Raw genomic sequence first — 20367 nt, forward strand, 5'->3', positions numbered from 1 at the left:
GAACAGCCCCATAAGTTTGCCACGTCTAAGGAAGCTCACTTTTCACCCAGAGAGCAATCCCTGAACTGCCTCATAGGTTTGCTAAGGCTAAGGATGCTTGCTTTTCATTCAGAGGGCAATCCACACTTCTAACCTGTCAGTGAGCAGTGAATACTTTAGCTACAGTGCTCCGAGAGCTCCTTTCTAGAGGCTGCTCTTGGGTTGTTGTGTATCATAGAGTTGGAACTGACTCAGTTGACCCTCCAACAGGTTACCGTAGACAGTTAATCACATGGAAGATTTCCCATCTTTCTCTCACAGAGCAGCTGGTGGCCTTGAACCGCATACCTTTGGGATTGCAGTGCAGCTTGTGCAATCAGGGCTCTGATTTTCTGGATCTATGCTCTCTCTGTGTGCGGAAGGTCTTTCTTTGTCTCTTTGTTTCCGATACCCAGGGCATTTCTAGGCATTCCTGACTTGCTTGCTGGTGTCTCTTCTCTATGTGATATGCCTCTCAGTGTGTTCTCCTTTCTTACAAGACTTTATTCATGTAGGTTAGGAGTATGAATTAACTGATTTCATCTGCAGAGACAGTCCCCTTTTTCCCAGAGTCATGTTCAGGGGTTAGGACTTTAGCATATCTCACTGTGGGACATGACTCAGTTCCTTACAATAGATATTTAAAAACAGGGGGGCTGGTAATAGCTGAGGAACAACCCTTTGTTTTTGTTTCTGTTCTGAATTTGCATTGAATTGTAGCTGAGTCTTTAGCCCATCTTATTTCACTTCCTTCAGCACAACACGGACACTGGAGGAGCTGACCACTCCTGCAGCATCTGTGGGAAGTCGTTGAGCTCGGCCAGCTCCCTGGACCGCCATATGCTGGTGCACTCTGGTGAACGACCGTACAAATGCACTGTGTGTGGCCAATCTTTCACCACCAACGGGAACATGCACAGGTGGGTGAGGGCACCTTCACATGCATGGGCAGGTGGGAAGGACCGTGGAAAAAGCTATCAGAAACCATGCTAAAGACACCCAGGATTCTCTAATCATGCTTATTGTCCTGTCTCAGGACATTCCAGATGACTGCTGTGGGAGACACTGGGTCTGCACACAGGCTTTACTTCTGCAGGCTTCTTCACAAGGAAACATTGAGAGAGCTCTTTCCATTCTGTCAAGTGGAGTTTCCTGGTTGGGGTGCAGAGATGGGCAGCTAGTTGTTCATACTGTGATACCCACAGGAGGGGCCTCCTCCTAACCCTTTGCCCATTCAGAAGACTTGACATAAACCATTCTGCCCACTTAATTCTTTGGCTTGTGAAAATTATATTGATAACTCATTTGGTCCTAGAGGTTCAGGATACAGTAGGGTAAACTGAAGGAAAAGACTATCTGATGAATGTCAGAACTTTACTTCCAAGGGGAGAGGAACTCCATATTTCACTCAGTATCAGAGATGCACCCTACAGTGGGCTGTTTGCAAATGTGTGATAAATCAGTGGGAATTATGAGTTAGAAAGCAATTCTGTTTGAGAGATTAGGACAGAAAGCTTTTTTTTTTTGGAGGGGGGATCCCCCAGCAAAACAATTATCATTTTTCTTTACGAAAAGTGCTTCAGGAACGCTGATGCGGGGCAGGGGTGGGGGGCGGGAATCAAGTGAATTCAAAATTTCACCTCCGTAGAAAATCACATTTAAAAAAAAAGAAATTCCTGTTGGTCATTATTCTATTTTCATTGTTGACTTTTTTTATGTACTTTATGCAATTGTTGTTATATAGTTGTATTCACTTAATGTAATTATGCTCTAGATTAAAGTTCACTCTACAGCCAGAATTGTCGGTATAAGAGAGGATAGGAAGACTTGATCACAAATATTTTAGGTGTGTTGTCGGGGAGGGGGAGGAGCAGTCCTTGGACAGGGACTTCACACTTGGAAAAGTAGCAGATCAGCAAAGGAGAGGAAGATCCCCAACAAGATGGAGTGGCCCAGAGGCTGCACCAGTGAGCTTCACCACAGCCGAGATCGTGAGGCCGGGGCAGGATTGCTGGGGCTCCATCATGCTGCACGTAGGGTCATCCTGAGTCACAGTCAGTGCAGTACCTTAAAGCAATACATACAATGAAAGAACTTTTTTTCAAAGAAAAACGTGACCTGGGGCTGGGGAAAAGGAAGCAGGGAGGAAAATGTGCAACAGTGAATGAATGGAAATCCAAGTTCTTTATAAACTTTCATTAAAATCTCAATTAAAAAATAATAATGTAAAAAAAAGCAGTATATCCATATTTTTTTTTTAATTTTATTAATGTGTGTGTGTGTGTGTGTACCATCAAATCGGATCTGACTGGTACAGGAGGAGATTGCCCCTCCTTTTCTGGCAGAGCATCTGGTGGATTCGAACCGCATATCTCTGGGATTGCAGTGCAGTTTCTTGCCACTAGGCCACCAGAGCTCCCCTACATATATATTTTTGTCAGTACACGGGGAATGCTGGTTACATTTTTTTTTTCAATGTGCAGAAAATACATAAATAGTAAAAGGAGAAAATGTTCCAGTTTCTTCCATGTAAATTATTTTAGAAACACTAGTAGTGTGTACTTTGGGGGAACTTTAGTAACTTCCTGGATTTTGGAATTAGTCCCCTGAATTGGAATAGAAGCTCTCCCATTTGTACATTTTCTGTCTTTAGGCAAGTTATTTAATCTGTGTGTCTCAGTTTCCTTATTTATAAAATGAAATTATTAATAGTATCTACTTTGTTGACACTTGAGCATCTTGAAGACTAAAGTGCACTTGACAGAAGCCATGATGTTTTCGCGGTTGCCTCATATATATGTGAAGGCTGTGTAGTAAATAAGGAAGACTGAAGAAATATTGATAACCTTAAATTATGGTGTTGGTGAGAAGAACATTAAGTATATCATGGATTGCCAGAAAAACTAATAAATCTGTCTTAGAAGAACTTCCCAAATGCTCCTTGGAAGTGAGAATTCGGCTCATGTGTTTTGCACATGTTATCAGGACACATCCCTCAAGAAGCACATCATCCTTAGTAGAGATTCAGTGAAGAGGAACAAGCCCATTAACAGGAGGAAATGACACAGAGGCTGTAACAGTGAGCTCAAACACAGAATCGACTGGAAAGATGGCTCAGGATTGGGCGGTATTTCGTTCTGAGACACAGAGTCACTGCCAGTTGAAACCTATTTGACAGGACATGCAAGTAAAATCTTGCAGAGATATTAAAACAGGCTAGATCAGTACATTAGGAGGGAACTTCCAAAAGTTCAAGCTGGATTCAGAAGAGGCTGTGGCACAAGGGATATCACTGCTAAGGTCAAATGGATCTTGGTTGAAAACAGAGAATACTAGTAAGATATGTGTTATATTAACTACACAGAGTCATTTGACTGTGAATCACAAAAAAAGTATGGGTAACATTGAGAAGAATGGGAATCTAAAAACACTTAATTGTGCTCATACAAACTAAGTGTAGACCAAGAAGCTGTTGTCTAAACACAGCAAAGGAATACTTTACTGAGCAAATCATTCAAGAAGCTGGGCTGTATGAGAAAAATGTGGCTTCAGGGTCAGAGGCGGACTCATCAGCAACCTGCATTACACAGATGAAACAACCTTGCTATAATTACAGAGGATTTGAAACAATTTTTTGTTTGGTTGGTTCTTCTTTTACTTGAAACATTTAACTGCAGAAGATCAAAGACTATAGTCTTCAATATGGATTATATCTCAACATCAAGAAAACAAAAATTCACCACTGGACCAATAGGCAGCATCTTGCTATATGGAGAAAAGATTGACATTGTCACCAATTTCATCTTAATTTGTTAGAGCCATAATCATCATCTTTGATACCAACAGTAAAGATATTGAAAGATGTGTTGCATTGGGAAAATCTGCTGTCAAGGACCTCTTCAGAGTTCTAAAGTACAAGGATGTCTGTTTAAAGGCTTAAGAAGATGCCCCTAATCCAAGCCATCATATTTTCAGTTGCTTATGCATTAAAGTTGGGCAGTGAATAAAGATGACAGAAGATGAACTAGGGCCTTTTAATTGTGGTGTTGGGGAAAGGTACTGAAAATTCCATTGACTGCCAAGAGAACAAACAAGCTTATCTAGGAGAAGTGTAGGCAGAGTGTTCCTTTGAAGCAAGAGTGGTGAAACATCTCAGATACTGTGGGCTTGTTGTCAGGAGAAGCCAGTCCTTGAAAAAAAGATACCATGCTGGAAAAGATGAATAGTTAGAGGAAGACTTCAACAACGTGGATTCTCAGAGTGACTATAACAATGGGCTTAAATACATCAGAGATGGTGAGGATGGACCAGCATCGGCCGGTTTAGATCTATGGTTGATAGGGTTGAAATGAGCTGTAGTTGACTGATGGCACCTACCAACTTCCTTGGATTAGGATAAGGATTAGAAGATAATGAGTTTAGCACTCAGTTCCTGGCACATGGTAAGCCCTCAATAAATGCCTTCTGTTTTGTTTTAATTTCTAAGTAATCCTGCAATAATTTCAAGCCTATGAATTTTTCAACCTAAATTCCTGAAGAAACGCTCCCACTTCCTTTGCTTGTGCATATATAGTTATCCCAGAGGCCTGTTTGCTTTAAAAGACTGTTCTTAATCCACCGATTTGTCTTCATGCCCTTGTTAAAAATCAATTGACTGTAAATGTTCAGACTAATTAATGGACTCCCACTTAATTTTCCATTGATCTTGTATGTCTGCCCTCTTGCCAGAACCAGTCTTGATCATAGTAGCTTTGTAGTGAATTTTGAAATTAGGAACAGTGGCCTTCCAGCTTTGTTCTCAGTCAGGATTGTTTTGGCTATTCTGAGTTGCTTGGGTCTCCACGTGAATAATAGGATCATTTTGCTAATGTCTATTTAAAAGGCAGCAGGAATTTTATAGATAGATCTACTTGAACAGTATCGCCACCTTAACAATATTAAATCCTTCAATCTCTGACTATATAATGTCTTCCTGTCTACTTAGTCTTCTTGGAATTCTTTTAACAGTATTTTTTTTTAATCTTTCAACAATATTTTAATAGTTTTCAGAGTACAAGTTTTAGGTTGGTGATGTTGTTAGCCACTAACAAGTAGAATTCAACTCGTGACTACCTATATTTTCAATTCCACTGTATAACCTTGTGATAGCAGATCCCTAGGTCTGGCCTCTGAGCTTCTCTTCTTGTTGTTAGACGCCATTGAGTTGATTACGACTCATAGCGACGGGATGATTAGCAGACATGAACTCTGCCCTGCCCTGTACCGTCCTCACCGTCCCTCATATACCCAGGCCCATTGCTCCAGCCACTGTGTCAGTCCGTCTCATTGAGAGAGGAGCTTCTAGTTTGAACCCAAACTGCCAACCCTTCTGCTAAACCAATTAACACTTAGAATGGATTTTTTTGTTTTAATTTTCGGTTTTGGATTGTACATTGCTTATTGGTGGTAGTGTGTCTAGGAGTAGATTTTTACCCTGTAACAACCAACTGTGTCACACAGTTGCCAGGCCCCACTCCTCCGGAACCACTTGGTGAGGTTGAGCTGCCCCTCTCAGTGAGCAGCTGATTGTCTGACCAGGGCTTCTTTGTTCATTGCCAGTATAATTTTGCAGATTTTTGTATAGGACATTTAGGGAGCACGAACAGCACAGTTCCTAGAGAGCGGCATTTCTCTAGTAGTTTGATTCCTTAGAGTGGTCCTACCTTGTAGAATGAATTGACAAATGCTCTGTCGTCTCCTTTTTGTAAGGGACTTTATTTACTCTTCCTACTTTGCTCCCCTAGTGTTCTTGAAATGTTTGGTAAAATTCATCAGTAAAGCATCTGAGTGTGCTTTTATTTATGAAAAGTTTTAAAATTAATAATTTCTTTACTTGCTACAGATCTGTCCATGTATCCTACGACTTCTTGAGTCAGTACCCCTAGGGTTCTGCGGATTTTTTTTTTCTTACTAAAATTTTGTCCCCTTCATGTCAGTTGTCTAATAAACAGTTGTATGCATTTTTTTTAGTAACTGTTATTATTTTGTGTATGTGTACTGTCAAATCAGATCTAACTGGTACAGGAGGAGATTGTCCCTCCTTCTCCAGCAGAGCATCTGGTGGATTGGAACCACGCACCTCTGGCATTGCAGTGCAGCTTCTTTTTTTTTTTTTTTTTTGCAGTGCAGCTTCTTGCCACTAAGCCACCAGAGCTCACCGTATGGATTTCTTGGTGTGCTCTCACTATCCTTTTTCTTTTTGTTTATCTCTTTTTTTGTTGATTTAAAGAATTTGCTGCTTCTTTACCAATCTAGTGAAAGGTTTGTTAATTTGTTGACCTTTTTAGAAAATCATTTTGCTTTCATTATTTTTCTGTTCTTTAAGATTGAATGTTCTATTGTTGTGTAGAGTGTAATTATCATCCTTATTCTCAGATGAGGACACTTACTATGGGTCAAAGTAACTGGCAGAGCTTATAGGCTTCAGAGGATGAGCTGTTAAACTACTAAGAAAGACATAATTAATGTTACTTTTATGTTCCTTTGCATATTAGAAAAAATTCAGGCTTTCACTCTTTCCCCACTCTCCAAACAGTTCCACATTATCTAAAAGCATTACTTTGAACACAGGGTGATCTTAGTCATCCTGTGCTGCATGGTGAATGTGAAATAAACTTTGATGACCGGAACTTTAACTTGTATTTTCTTATCCCTTTTGTTAAGATATATATAGATAAACTAGAAAATGATTTAGAATGTTGCAAAAATACAACTCTGAGATATACATCCCATTTGTAAATACAGTGTTGGAATTTGTGTATTGGAGTTGCTTGTAAATTATTGCCTGTAGGTATAATACCAGAGGGAGCTCTGGTGGCTTGGTGGTAAAGAACTGCACTGCAGCCCAAAGGCCCACAGTTTGAATCCACCAGCTGCTTCATAGAAGAGAGATGAACAGTATCCTCTTGTGCAAGTAACTGCCTCCCACTGGAGAGTCAGCTACAAATGGATCTGACTTGGCAGTGTATATAACAGCAACATAGGGCCAGGGGGAAATACGTATGTTCTACCTCTCAGGTTTCCACTAATGATTTCAGGCAACTGAGCTTGAGGAAAGGACTCTGAGTTGAAGGCTAAGGTTGACTTTAGCAGAACTTCGGGGAACTCTCTTCACTTTTCTGTAATACCTCATTGAGAATTTGGACTTAGATTCCTGGTAAAAGGATTCTGCTCGTTGATCGTGCTTTCTGAAACTATCCAGGTGGGATTGTTTTAGAGATTGTATCAGTAGAGTAACAAGAACCTTAAAAAACAGTGAGCAAGAGATGCCACTTACAAGCCATGTGACACCAAGCAAATTCTTTGACTGCTTTGTATCCTACAGTAGAATTCAGACCTACTTCATGGAAACATTCACAGGATTAATGAGTGCTTTTTTTGTTAGTTTCTTTCCAGTGACTTCAGTGCATTTGAATTGTCAGTGATTTCATTTCACTTGTATCCACAATCTACAACCCTGGTAGTAGCGGTTAGGAAATCAAAAGATATGTGGGATTGGAAAAATCAGTTTCCAGGACCTCTGCAGAGTTCCAGAGAGCAAGAATGTTAGTTTAACATCTAATTTGCACCTGATTCAAACCATAGTATTTTCACTTGGTTTCTATGCATCGGAAATTAAATAGTGGATAAGGAAGAGGGATAAAGAATCAATGCCTTGAGCTGTGGTGTTGGAGAAGAGTACTAGATAGCCCATGCACTGCCAAAAGAACAGAAAGGTCTTAGAGGAAGTGCCACTATAATGCTCCGAGGCAAGGATGATGAAACTTTGTTTCATATTGTCAAGAGCGGCCAATCCTCTGAAAAGGTCATCATACTGGGGAATGTGGAGAGTCAGAGAGAGAGTGGAAGAGCCTCACCAAGATGGACTGACACAGGACGATAGCAGAGAGACTGTGAGGACAGGCAAGAGTCTCAACTACTGTTCATTAGGTCGCTAAGTCCTAGTCAACTTGATGATGCCTAACAATAGCAACATGGCATTTGTCATTACATACCAGAAATATATTTCACACAAGTTACCACATTGAATTTATTTTTGTTTTCTTTGAAAAAAGGAGTTTGCCAAGAATGGGTTAAAAGATTTGATCAGGACCTACAACCACAGCAAAGCGCAACGATCTTAATTTGTTGGCCAAAGTGTGCTTTTTGGGGGGAGAAGGAGGGAAAAGCCCAAACAAATTATAAAACTGTACCATGAACTTACAAAAATGTGTCAGAGAGGTAGACATATTCATGCTGGTGGAGAGGCTCCAGAACCTGAGACTGAGTGGTGAGTTCTGATCTTCCCCAGCACTGGTTCCATCAGTGGGCCCTGCTCTGCCCTGTTGGTTCCATGCAGAAATGAAAGGAGTTCATTGGAACATAATGGTTTTCTATGCCGTGCCTTGGTTATTTTCAAAGCACAAAAGGGCATGTGCCAACTGCACACATGTACTGCTGGAGACTAAAGTTGTTTTCCTGTTTCCCTTATGCCATGCTTGCTCCCAGGGTCCAGGGGCATTGTTTGAGCTGAAGCACAGCTGGCTCTGAAACCTGGTGGTACCTGAGGGCACAGTTGCCCGCAGTGTGTCTGTGTCCTGTAATGTTTGTAACCTACACCTGGGCCCCTCCCTATTCTATACCAGGCTCACCTGAGGTAGTTAAGACTCGGGGTCCCCTGATAAGACCTGACCCCCTGGGGTGTAGACTCTTGTGCTCCTATGGGCTTTATTCCTCTAGGTGGCTCAAGGATGTCATTTGGTTTCCTGCAACCCCGTCACTTCTGTCACAGCTGTCATCTGCCCATGCAGCTGTGTGTTCCCACCTTCATAGAGATGGCTTTGGTCTCCAGTGGGCCTGATGGAGATCCATCCCCCAGGTTTCTATACCTGCAGCACTCCAGTGTGCATCTCACAGCACAGATCCACATGCTTTTCAGGTGTCAGGTTCTCAGCTCTTGTTAAGGTACCATACCTTAAAGGCCTCTCTTTTTTATAGCTCAGCTCATTCTGTCTCCTTTGGCTACTAGATATTTTTGTGAGTGTCGTTTATCTGACTTAGAAAACTAGTCAGTTGTCTTTGTTGCATTTTCTTCATCTCCATTTTGCCAGAAGATCCTTGGCATCTCATCAGGTAAATAAAGTGCAATTTTAAAAAGGGAATTCCATTTGGCAGATGGGAGAGGAGAGTGATCCTGACTGCTGCTCATTTTGAGAAAGGCTGGAGGCAAAACTGTTTCAATTGATCCCCCGTCTGGCTCCCTTATGATAGTTACCACTTCCTTGTCTGTAGATTCTCTTGTGTTTGAGGTTTGGAAACCCTTGACTCCAAAGCTTTCCGACCACGGCTTCGTTCTTGAGCAGAATAGAGTGTCATTGTGTGCACGGCTGCACTGTAGAAGCATCACATTGCTGCCTCCTTTGGTTTCCCAGAAGTCTTATCAGTTGCTCCCATGTTGAAAATTTGCTTTGAGTGGTGTTTGCCTTCCAGAATAGACATGGGGAAACTGAGCCAGTACACACCCTCTGGAAGAGCTGGATGCAGGAGAAAGGGCATGAAGCTTTGTGATTTAAAACCATTCCCAGAAAGTCCTGGAGTAAAGAGCTACCAAGACTCAATCCATGAAAATGAGAGTCGAGGTGGACCCCTTTGGGGATAAGCACTGCCCTAAAATGAGTATTTTTTTTCTCTAGCAGATCCACAGTGGACTTGTATGAGTAGGAAATTAGTTTCTACTTGTTCGATATAAGAGAAGGAGGAAGTGCATATAGAGTAAATTCCAGCTAACTAATATTAAGTCAGGCTGCTCTGGTGACCTAGTGGGTAGAGAGTTGCACTGCCAAGCCAAAGACAAGTGGTTCGAATCCACTGACTGCTTTGCGTGAGAAAGATGGGCTGTCACCTCCTGTGTGATCTGCATCCTCCCACAAGCTGCTTGAGGGCCAACTGTGCGTTGGTTCCAACTTGACAACTGTGAGCTTTTAAAAAAAAAACTTTATTGATTTACATACAATAACTGTTTACATTGTGTTTTATACATTTACGCTGTTGTTGTTATTTGCCTTCAATTCGAGCACGACTCATAGTTACTCTATGAACAGGAGGCCTGAAGCCCCTCAAAGTTCATAGAGTTTCCAGAGGCATGTTGTTTAGGAAGTGGATACCACTCCTGTTTCCTATATTATATACGTTGTATTTTACATAATTCATTATTACTGATCTATGCCTGTTATTAGTAATTCTGAATCCCCATTAACTAGGAAAGTGTCAACGGCACTGAGCTTTTTGAGTAGGAGCCCCGGTGGCACAATACTTAGGTGCTCTGCTACAGATCCGAAGGTCAAGGTCTAAGGATCTGCTGCAGATAGCACATAAGCATCTTCTCTGTTTGTTCTCTGAAAAAGCATAATATAGTGTCTTCTTAAGTGGCCGTCAGAAGGGTAAAGATGGATTAAGGAAATCCCTGGAACATCCTCCTGCAGTTTTTTTGGAAGCTTTTGTTCCGACTGTGAGTGACCTCGCCCATGAGGATGCTGCTGGGTAATGACCATCTCCAGGCTCAGGGGCTTATATGTTCTTACTCTGCTGGGAGAGAATCCTAGCTGCCCAGAAATGTGACCTAGTCTGGGAGCGCTGTGGCCACGGAGGCTCTGGATTTAGCATGAACACACAGATGCCCAGGCAGATCCAGCCTGGGCACGGGCAGTGCACTTGGGTATCTCTGCAACAGGTGGCCAGCAGACCACAGCAGTGCCCTCAATGGGCAGGTCTAAAGAGTGGACATTGCCGTAGAGGGAAAGGGACCATGCCCAGTGAACCTCTGCTTGGTCACACTGCATTTCTGAGGCCACCTCGTGATGCATTCTGGTATTTGCTGTTGCCCAAGGCTTGCACAGGCGACCACTCAGAGGTGCCTCAGTTTCATCTTGAGATGGATTTCCTGATCACCAGGGCCAAGACCATTTGGCATGTTCTCCTAGGAAGGAATTAGGTCCTATCTACAAGGGAACAAGCTTTGTATGGTTAAAAGAAAAAACATGGCTCACCCTACACAGGATTGTATGAACAGTTTATTTCCTATGAAATACTTATTTTCTTTGAAATAAGTTGTCGAGTTGGTATTAACACGTTGCCGCACACTTTTAAATTGACGACCATGCTTAGAAACACATTTAACCTTCATTTGTGGCAACATGTTCAGTAAGAGCTATGGTGGCACAGTAGTTAGGTGTTGAACTACTCTTGGAAAAGTTGGAGTCCAGCACCTGTCAAGGGAGATCTTTATATTTCCATAAAGGATTGATAGCCTTGGAGACCCTATAGGGAAGTTTTGCTGTACCCTATCCTATGGAGTCACTTTGAGTCAGAACTGATATTAGAGCAGGAAGTTTGGTTTGATTATTAGTATTAAATATCTTTCCCCCTTTTGATGAGAAGACAGATCAGAAGAAAACATACTTTAGGGGTGTTCAGAGGCCATCCATCCCTTGTTTGTTGCCGTCATGTTGTCTCTGGCTCCTGTTGATCCTTGTGCACAACAGAATGGTCCATTGCCATCTTCATGAGTGATGCCATGCTCCAGTCCATGGCAGCTCCTGTATGTTTTGAATTTAGGCTTCCATATGGAAGGGACTCATCTTCAGCATAATATCCTGCACTCTTTAGGGTTTTTGTTAGCTAATTTTCCCAAGTAGATCACCAGGCCTTTCTTTCTAGGCATACACTCTCTCTTTTTTCAAATAAAATTTTTTTCTTTTAATTGTGATTTTTAACGAAAGTTTACAGAAGAGTCAGATTTTCATTTACTCATTGTTGCACATTTTACCCCCTCTCCCTCTCTTCCTCCTCCCCCCAGTTCACTTTTCCCCCCATTTTCATTCACTGTTGCAGTTACCTACCTCCCCACCACCCCAGTACTTTTTGCAGTGATGTACCTCTTACTGTGGAAGCTCTGCAAAAACCTGTCTGCATGGGAGACCCTGCTGGTATATGAAATGCCAGTGGAGAAGCTTCCAGCATCACAGTAATACACAGCTCAGCATAATATGATAGATTGACGGTGATACCTCTGTAAGGGGGATCATAAATGTTCTATGACTGCACATATAGCTCTCTACACAGATAGGTGAGGGGTTTATTTAAATGAGATTATTATTACAGTCAGCATAACTGTATGAACTGTGCCAGACATAAGCCATTGCTGTCGAGCTGATTTAAGCTTACAGCAGCCTCATGTGTTAGAGGGGAATTGTTCCAAGAGATTTTCTTGGCTGTGATCTTTCCAGAAGCAGACTGCCAGGCCTTTCTTCTGTGTCACGACTGGGTGAATTTGAACTGGTTAGTCTAGCACAATATAGAGACCTGTGCTAAGTGGACAGCCCCTCTATGTGTTGAATATTCAGTGAATGCTTGCTTGTTTCTTGATGATCTCACTTGGTCATATAGTTTAGAAAATGTTTCTTTAATAGAGCTTGAAATTCTTTAACCAGAAGAAAAAATGGTCCAGGACCCTTGTTTCTATCATTGCTGGTAACATTCATTCACTTTCTTGGGGATTCACATAGAGATTGTCCCCTTGACAAATGAAGATTTAGAAATTACTTTCTCACAGCAGAGAAACCATGTCTTCATGGTTTCATGTGTCATGTGTAAAGTTGGAGGTTTACTTCCCAGTGGCGTTATTAAACTTTTTGCAAATAAGCTTATTGTTTAAAGATGTGTTGTTGTTGTTAAATGCCATCGAGTTGTAGATGACTTATAGCGACCCTATGAACGAAAGACCTGAACACTTATGTAACTTTCTTCATTTCTCTGAGTAATAGGGTTTCCAGAGACAAGCTGTTTCGGAAGTGGATGCCACTGCTGCTTCCAAGCTTGTTTTAATCAGGGAGCTCCACCAAACACTGTCTGCCATGGGTGATCAATATCACATTTGTCACATCACGGTCACAGTGTTCCGTGTAACAGCAACCATGACTTACCTCTGTACAGCAAATTGACAGACCAGTGCTATACCACCTAGAAGAATGTTTGACCACAAACTATTAAAATGTATATTAATGTTTTTTCTTCTCTCTCTGCATCTCATTGGTTGAAATTGAAACCCGATCTTTTATCTAAATTTTGGTGATGGTATTCACTGCTGTCGTGTTGGAATTGATTCATAGATGATCTTCCAGTGGGTTTTCAGAGGCTATCAATTGCAAGGGAAGAGAGTGCCTGTCTTTCTTCCACAGAGTAGCTGGTATGTTCAAACCGCCTACCTTTGGGTTGACAGTGCAACTCTCTGCCCACTAGACCATAAAAGCTCCTGTAGCAGCTTAACTGAAGGCAGCATCTTTGAGGATGGTTCTGCATCGCTAGCTGTGCCTTCCCTTCTGACTGGAGTGGACCGGGGATGTGTGTATTCTCCTCTATTCCCCACTACTCAGCAGTTAAAAGATCTAAGCTTCCCTCATCTTTAGACGCACTGATGTTCACAAAGTTCTTGATCAGAATTTAGCATTAGAAGGTAGATTCAAGCCTCTGATTCCTATTAAACACTCTACTTACAAGTTTAGTTCTTGCCTTTCATTTCCACCTTATGAAAGTAAAGCCTCAAAATCAAGAAGGTAAACCCTGCCTTGTAAATACGGTAATGTAGGCTGTGTTCTGAGAACCAGTCCACGGAGCAGGTTCTACATGGTGTTTTATAGAGCGGTGCTGTGTCAGGCTTCTAAATTTCCCTTTCTGCATTGTGCAGAATCATTGTTCCTTTTTACATGGTTTTGTTGTGGTGAAAATTTATAGAGCTAAACATTTGCCAATACAACTGTACAGTTCAATAACCTCACTTGGGTTCATCAAGTTATGCAATCCTCACCACTATTTGTTTCGAAATTATTCCATCACCATTTAACAGAAACCCAGTGGCCCTAAACCAGAGCTCTCCTGGTATGACAACTCTATTGAGCTGTTTTCATACATTTACTGGTTTCAGGTATTTCATGTTAGGGGATCGTGCACACCATATGTCCCTTTCTCATGTGATCATCTTTCTCACTCAGCTTTTCATTCAGGAGGTGGCATGCCTCGTTATGGTTAGATGGTATTTATTGTATATGCCATGTTTTGTTCATCCATCCATTCATTGATGGACATTTATGTTGTTTCCATCTCTGGACTATTGTATTTGAATAGTGCTGCAATGCCTCTTTAGTATCTGCCTACTTTGGTTTTCTTTTTTGTGTGGCTGGTTCTGGGGTGTGTGTGTGTGTGTGTGTGTGTGTGTGTGTGTGTGTGTGTGTGTGTGTGTGTACACATGCATTTACCACAGTTACATGAAATTTTGTAGTTATTTTTCAGAATTTTTAGTTCACATTTTTTCAGCCTCTGAGAGAAAGCCAGCATAGAAGTGACTTGTCACAATCTGGTATTTTAAGTAAGATAGAAAAGTGCAACATCAACAGATTTTTAATTAATTGACAGTCCACATTGTTTTGCATTTGCTAGGCTTGACATTCTTGCAGAATTTCCTCTTTTTTCTTTTTACCCCACTAATACTCTTCAGTACTCAGCCAGCCGAAAGAGGGCGTCCCCTCCAGCGCCTCATGAGCTGTTTTCATTCTGCCACAGTCTCTCAAGTTTACATTCTGTTTCCCAAGTGCATTCTGATCCCTTGGCCTCCTGGGCTCTAACATTTGGAGATGGTGTCTGTCTTCTGATTCATTGTTGGCAAGTGTCCAAAAACATTTTCTCTATTTATGTAACTTGTGGCCAGAGGTTTGACTACAGTGTTGAAGTATTTCAGAAGCCCGGAGCACCAGGTAGAGCTGGTAGATGGCATTGAAATCTGGAACGTTCATGCTTGCCCACACTTGAACAGCCGGGCAATTGTGAGCGTTAGAAATTAGGTCAGGGGAGGGAAGTGTCTGCTGGGGGTAGGATGAGATGGTGAGCATGGACCTCTAAGCGGTGCTGGAAGCCTCCCTTGTGCCCTGTATCCCGAGGCTTTTGAACAGATAATGAATGTGTGTCCAGTCCAGGTTTAAACTTGGAGTGGGAAGACCAAGGGCCTGACTTTAGTGCTTAAGCACATCCTTACATCCTGCAGGGAACGGCTGCCGCTCCCCCCACCAAGCATGGCAGCTTTATAACGTGCATTTTTCCACCTTTGTTTAAATATCCAACCTGTCCAACCTGTTTGGACTGAGCAAGCTGGTGCTAGCAAACATCGGAACAGACCCACTCACTGTCAGCTCTTTCCTGATTTGTTAAGGAAGGTGATTAGCCACAGAATCAGCCGTCCCTCCCCCTTGCTTCCCTGTTACAGAACTGTGTGGTATTACTACCTCACCCTTTGCCACATGTTCCTAGGGTCCTCTCCCCTTTATTGAGCTCCAGGATCCTCTATGGAGAAGGTTGGCCTTCCGTGGAGAGAGATTTTTTAATTTCCTTAAATCTGAGATCTGTTTCAAAATGGGCCCATTGATGCATCAGCTTTTCATTCCATTCTCCCTGCTCAGGTAACATCACTGACTTAGGGGGAGTTGTGGCTACAGGAATACCAGGCTCTAAGGGGTAGGGGACTTGGTCAAGATCTTGAGCACATCACCAGATGACATCCATCCTAACCACCGCTTCCTTCTCCTCAGTCCCTGCCCTCAGAGCAGAGTGCTGCTCCTCCCTTGCGATGCTCGTGACAGTGGTATCATTTCTGGAGGGTGCCAGTGGTAGTACAGTGGTAGAATTCTCATCTTCCACGTGGGAGACTTGGATTCGAGTTCTGGCAGATGCACCTAATGCTCACCCCCCACCCGTCTGTCCCTGGAGGCGTACATATTGCAGAGCTGCTGAACAGGTTTAAGTGGGGCTTCTAGACTAAGATGTTCTAGGAAGAAGGGCCAGCAAACTGCTTCTGAAACCCAGTGGATGAAAACCTTGTGGCTCACAACCCATACAGTCATGGTGACGACTCTAGGCTGGGCAGCTTTTCATTCTGATATGTATGGGGCCGCCCTGTGATGGAACAGCTTGAAGGCAACTGACATCACCTTGGAAAGCAGAGCTTGGTGGGCCCCACGCAAATCCCCTAGGCTCTCATAATCACAGGGGAAGGACCACGTTGCTGAATTAGTTTGGGCAGGTGTGATTTCTCTCTCTGTCTGAAGTCTTTCCTCTTTTCCTCCTCAGTTACTGCTCATTTGCCATGAATATTTGGATGTGTTGTCCCCAAGTGGCGGAGACTTTTCTGCCATGCCCCTTCCCTGCACGTTTGGACTGTGTCCTGTTTGCCTCTTGGACTTCTTGAATGTCTTGCTTAAGAATCACAGTATGAGGAAGATAGATATCACCTTTTCTTCTTGGAAAAAGAAGAGTATAACTAAGTTCTACAGCCTTTAAGAAACCCAATGTTAACTCCTTTCAAAGCTGATGTAATGTGACTTAGTGTTGGCAATGTGAGAGGCTTGGCTGTGTTAGATCCCTTCTCTGATGGGCTGGTAATTCTCTACACAGATCTTGATTCAGCTCACTTGGACAATGTCAGCTTTAAGTGGGGCTCTCCCACCTCAGACCATGACTACAGGTCACTCCTGAAGTGGGGCCAGCTGTGAGTGTGGGATTTGGAAACCAGGCTCTATGGGGGAAAGAATGGAAGGAGTTGAGTTGGGATACTCAAGCATTTCCCTGTTGGGAAAATATTAACTGTGCATTATTATTATTATTTCTCAGAAAGGGGAGACAAGCCATATTTCAACTAAGCATGACTGAGAGAAAGGTCAACTTGTCCCAAACTCTGGGATCTTCTTCATTTAAAGTTCTGTGATTTTTATGTGGAAATAGGTATTACAGATCTCAGTGCATATTGTAAAGAGTTCTAAAAGAACCAGCTAATAGATGGAGGATGTTATAGCAAAGGAAAACATGTTATAGCAAAACAAGAGCAGGCAAAAATACAAATAGAAGAAGATTTGGGGCATGCTGATTCAGAAGTATGACAGTTGTGTAGCAGGTGGGAATGGTGTCTAGAATATAGATTTTTAAGCAGCTTGATTTTTCAACATGGGCCACTACCAACCTCTCTGCTTCTGAGTCAAGAGAGGAGAAAGGAGCTTTAAAGTCAACAGTAAAGAGCCTTAATTCCTGAAGAACTTGCCATCTTGGTGAGTCCACGTGTGTTGGTAGAACAGTGCTTCATGCATGAAGTTAACCATCCAGCCTGTTACTGAGCAGCCGAGGATGTTAACCGTTAGCACCATCCATGGACTTCTTTATTTACATTCCCACACTTGTCAAGGCAGTTCTGACTCACAGCAACCCTCCATTGGGTCCAGGGCTGTGAATCTTTACAGAGGAGACTGCCCATCTTTGTGCCACCGCGCCGCTGATGAAGTTACCCCATGACCCCACTCATGTATTGTACCTCAGTTCTGCATGATCTCAAGTCAGCTACATCCAGTATCTGTCTGGGAAAAGACAGGGCAAAGGGATGGAGAAACCAAAAGGTTTTCCTTTTCCTACCAAAGATGGCTGGCATTGGGAACATGGAGGAAGCAGTAATTCAACAGGCATCATCATAATCCCAGCTCTATCAGTCAGGGAGGAAGTGTTTATACCAAGACTTTTTACCAAAGCCCTAGGACCAGGACGGAAAATTAACCATTTCCAGTCACCACAAAGTCCCCCTGGAGATGGATGGATCAGAGGAAGACAATTGGTTTTCCATCTAGAACCACAGCCTCTGTTGGGGTGAAGGGGTGTGACAGGAAAGCAAAGTGGTTCTCAACACCGGTTGTTAATGAGTAATGTGAAATTGAGCCCTCAACATGCTCTGCTTTGAATTCAAATTTCCTTCATTTGTAACGAGGAAATACCCCTGCTTTGGGTATTGGAAAGTTTATTGCTCACTACTGGAAGGTTTCATAGAGGATGCATAGGATTTTTTGAAGGCCTGTTGTTTCAGACTGGAGAGAGGATGAAAGACACCCAAGCCTTGAGGACTCTCCTTCATAGGGTCAGCACTTAACAACAACAACAACATTGTTTCGGAAGTGGATGGCCTATCCTTCTCCCTAGTCTGCCTTAATTTAGATGGTCTTCACAATTACTTGTTTTATGCATCAGGGAGCTGGACAGTGACCAAGGATGACAAAAGAATTGATGCCTTTGAGTTGTGGTGCTAGAGAAGAGTATTGAATATACCATGGACTGCCAAGAAAATTAACAAATCTGACCTAGAGAGGTTGAAACCAAGCCGCTCCTTGGAAGCAAGGATTTTGAAACTCCATCATGCTTTTTTTTTAAAAAAAAATTTTTTTTTTTAGTGTGTGCTGTCAAATAGGATCTGACTGGTACAGGAGGAGATTGCCCCTCCTTCTCCAGCAGAGCATCTGGTGGATTCCAACCACGTACCTCTGAGATTGCAGTGCAGCTTCTTGCCACTAGGCCACCAGAACGCCCTTCCATATCATACTTTGGGTATGTTGCCAGGAGGGACCAGTTTTTGGAGAAGGATATCATCCTTGGAAGGCTCGAGGGACAGCACAGGAGAGGAAGATCCCAGATGAGATGAATTGACACAATAACTGGGGTAATAAGATAGGTGTGTCAGAGATAGTGAGCTTGTCTCTGGGTAGACCAGGATTCAGAGCTATTTATTGTGCATAGGGTCAACTAAACCACACATAATAACTGAAAGTTGGAAGTTTCAGTCTCCTCTGAGGTACCTTGGAAGTAAAACCTGGCAGTGTCCTACAAGACCAGCTCTTGGAAGTCCTGTAGAAGACAGTTTGGCTGTGACCCATTCAGGGGTTGCTATGCATCAGCTGACTCCACCGTAGCATGTGATGTGGGTGTATCTTGAGCCTTTGGCTGCTCCATTCCCCCAGGGAGGAAAGGTCCTCTGTTCCTTGAATGTGCCTCTGAGGGGAAAAGGGTTTTGTGGGGAGAAATTGCTCGGTAGGTAGGATGTGGTCTTTAGAAACCTGTTCTTTGTCTTTGCCCTTGAGGAGAGTTTATAGGAAGGAGCTTAAGCATCAGGACCAATATGTCCTGCTTCATTTTGCCTGAGCCTTTGTCAGAGCCTGTCAAGGGCTTCTTGCTAGCCTACTATGGGTTATTTTCCAGACATCTCCCCTAAAGCCCTGGGAGCAGGCAGGCGGAAGCATTCCCACAGAGACCTGTGGATAGGGAAACACCTTTCTGAGTTTCATAGCCCCACATTAGGCTGACTTCTAGACTTTTCTGCGAGAGTTGGCTCTTGGGTCAGCACAGCTGCTTACACCATTGTCAACCCTCCTGACACACCTTGGCAACAGCTGGCATGACCTGCCTCGTGGATAAGCATGACTGAACTAGAACAACACCCAAATTACTAGAAGGTGCCTTTGAGCTTATAGGTGGGGCCGCGCAGGGAATGGCATGTTGATGCCTCCCCAGACCTTTTCCCACGTCCATCCTGCTCCCCATCTCACATCTGCTTACTCTGGGCTTGTTCGAAATTACATGCAGCCCCTTACCACCTCCCAACCCTTAAACTTACTAATATTTGTTAAGAAAATATAGGGTGGCTTTTTCTGGATACTTGCATTTTCTTTGACCAAATATGTAGGGTGTCAGCTAGTTATATTCTCTTCTCTTTCTTTTTTTCTCTCTGTCTCTCTCTGGTTACAACAGGGCTGTGTTGGGATAGAAAAACTATCACCAGGTAGAAAAAAAGGTGGTTGGTAATGGGGGTGCAGAAGCTTGTTTGAACCTGTTGGCTGAAGTCTGGCAGGCCCCAAGCTGTGTCCTGTACAGTGCATACCCTTTGTTAGTGTGACGTCACACAGGACACCTCCAGGGTGAGCAAGTGGGTGGAAGTGGGCATGTAAAGTTAGCACGTCCTGGAAGGACCTGGCTCCTTCCCAACCTGTGGATGTCAGGTGGGTGCATCACACTTTGAAGAATGTTTTGGACCAGCTGGAAGGACAGCTCCTACATAGGTCTCAGGAACACTGGTGTGTTGGGTGATGTGTCCAGGGGAGGTTTAGAGCTTTTATTGGGGAGGTGTTGGTGTCCTCGCCAGCCAGTTAAGCAAGCATATGTACAGTGGGACGATGTGAACCCTTTGCTCTAGTTCTCAGACTCGAGCAGTTATCAGTCTCCCCCAAAGCATGTGTTTGGAAGCAAAGATTGCTGGGCTTGTCTGGAGTCTCCCCACCTGTAGGTCCCAGGCAGGACTTGACAGTTTGCAGTTGAAACCAGCTCCCAGGTGAGCTGACGGTGCTAGACTGAGGAGCAGTTTGACAGTCAGTGCTTGAAAAAAGAAACAGTATTATCCCTATGTTACATATCCAGAAACTGAAGCTAACA

General features: G+C 43.1%; 1 protein-coding gene across 1 annotated transcript in view; it reads left to right on the forward strand.

Annotated features, from left to right (window-relative positions):
• Positions 1–20367, forward strand: part of RREB1 (ras responsive element binding protein 1) — a 72589-nt gene that overhangs the window by 6334 nt on the left and 45888 nt on the right. The window contains exon 3 of the mRNA XM_006888764.1: positions 775–938. Coding sequence (XP_006888826.1) covers positions 775–938 — 164 coding nt within the window. The remainder of the gene's footprint in view (positions 1–774; positions 939–20367) is intronic.

This window comes from Elephantulus edwardii, unplaced genomic scaffold (assembly GCF_000299155.1).
Source record: "Elephantulus edwardii isolate Elephantulus edwardi_28Jun2011 unplaced genomic scaffold, EleEdw1.0 scaffold00071, whole genome shotgun sequence".
Lineage (NCBI taxonomy): Eukaryota > Metazoa > Chordata > Mammalia > Macroscelidea > Macroscelididae > Elephantulus > Elephantulus edwardii.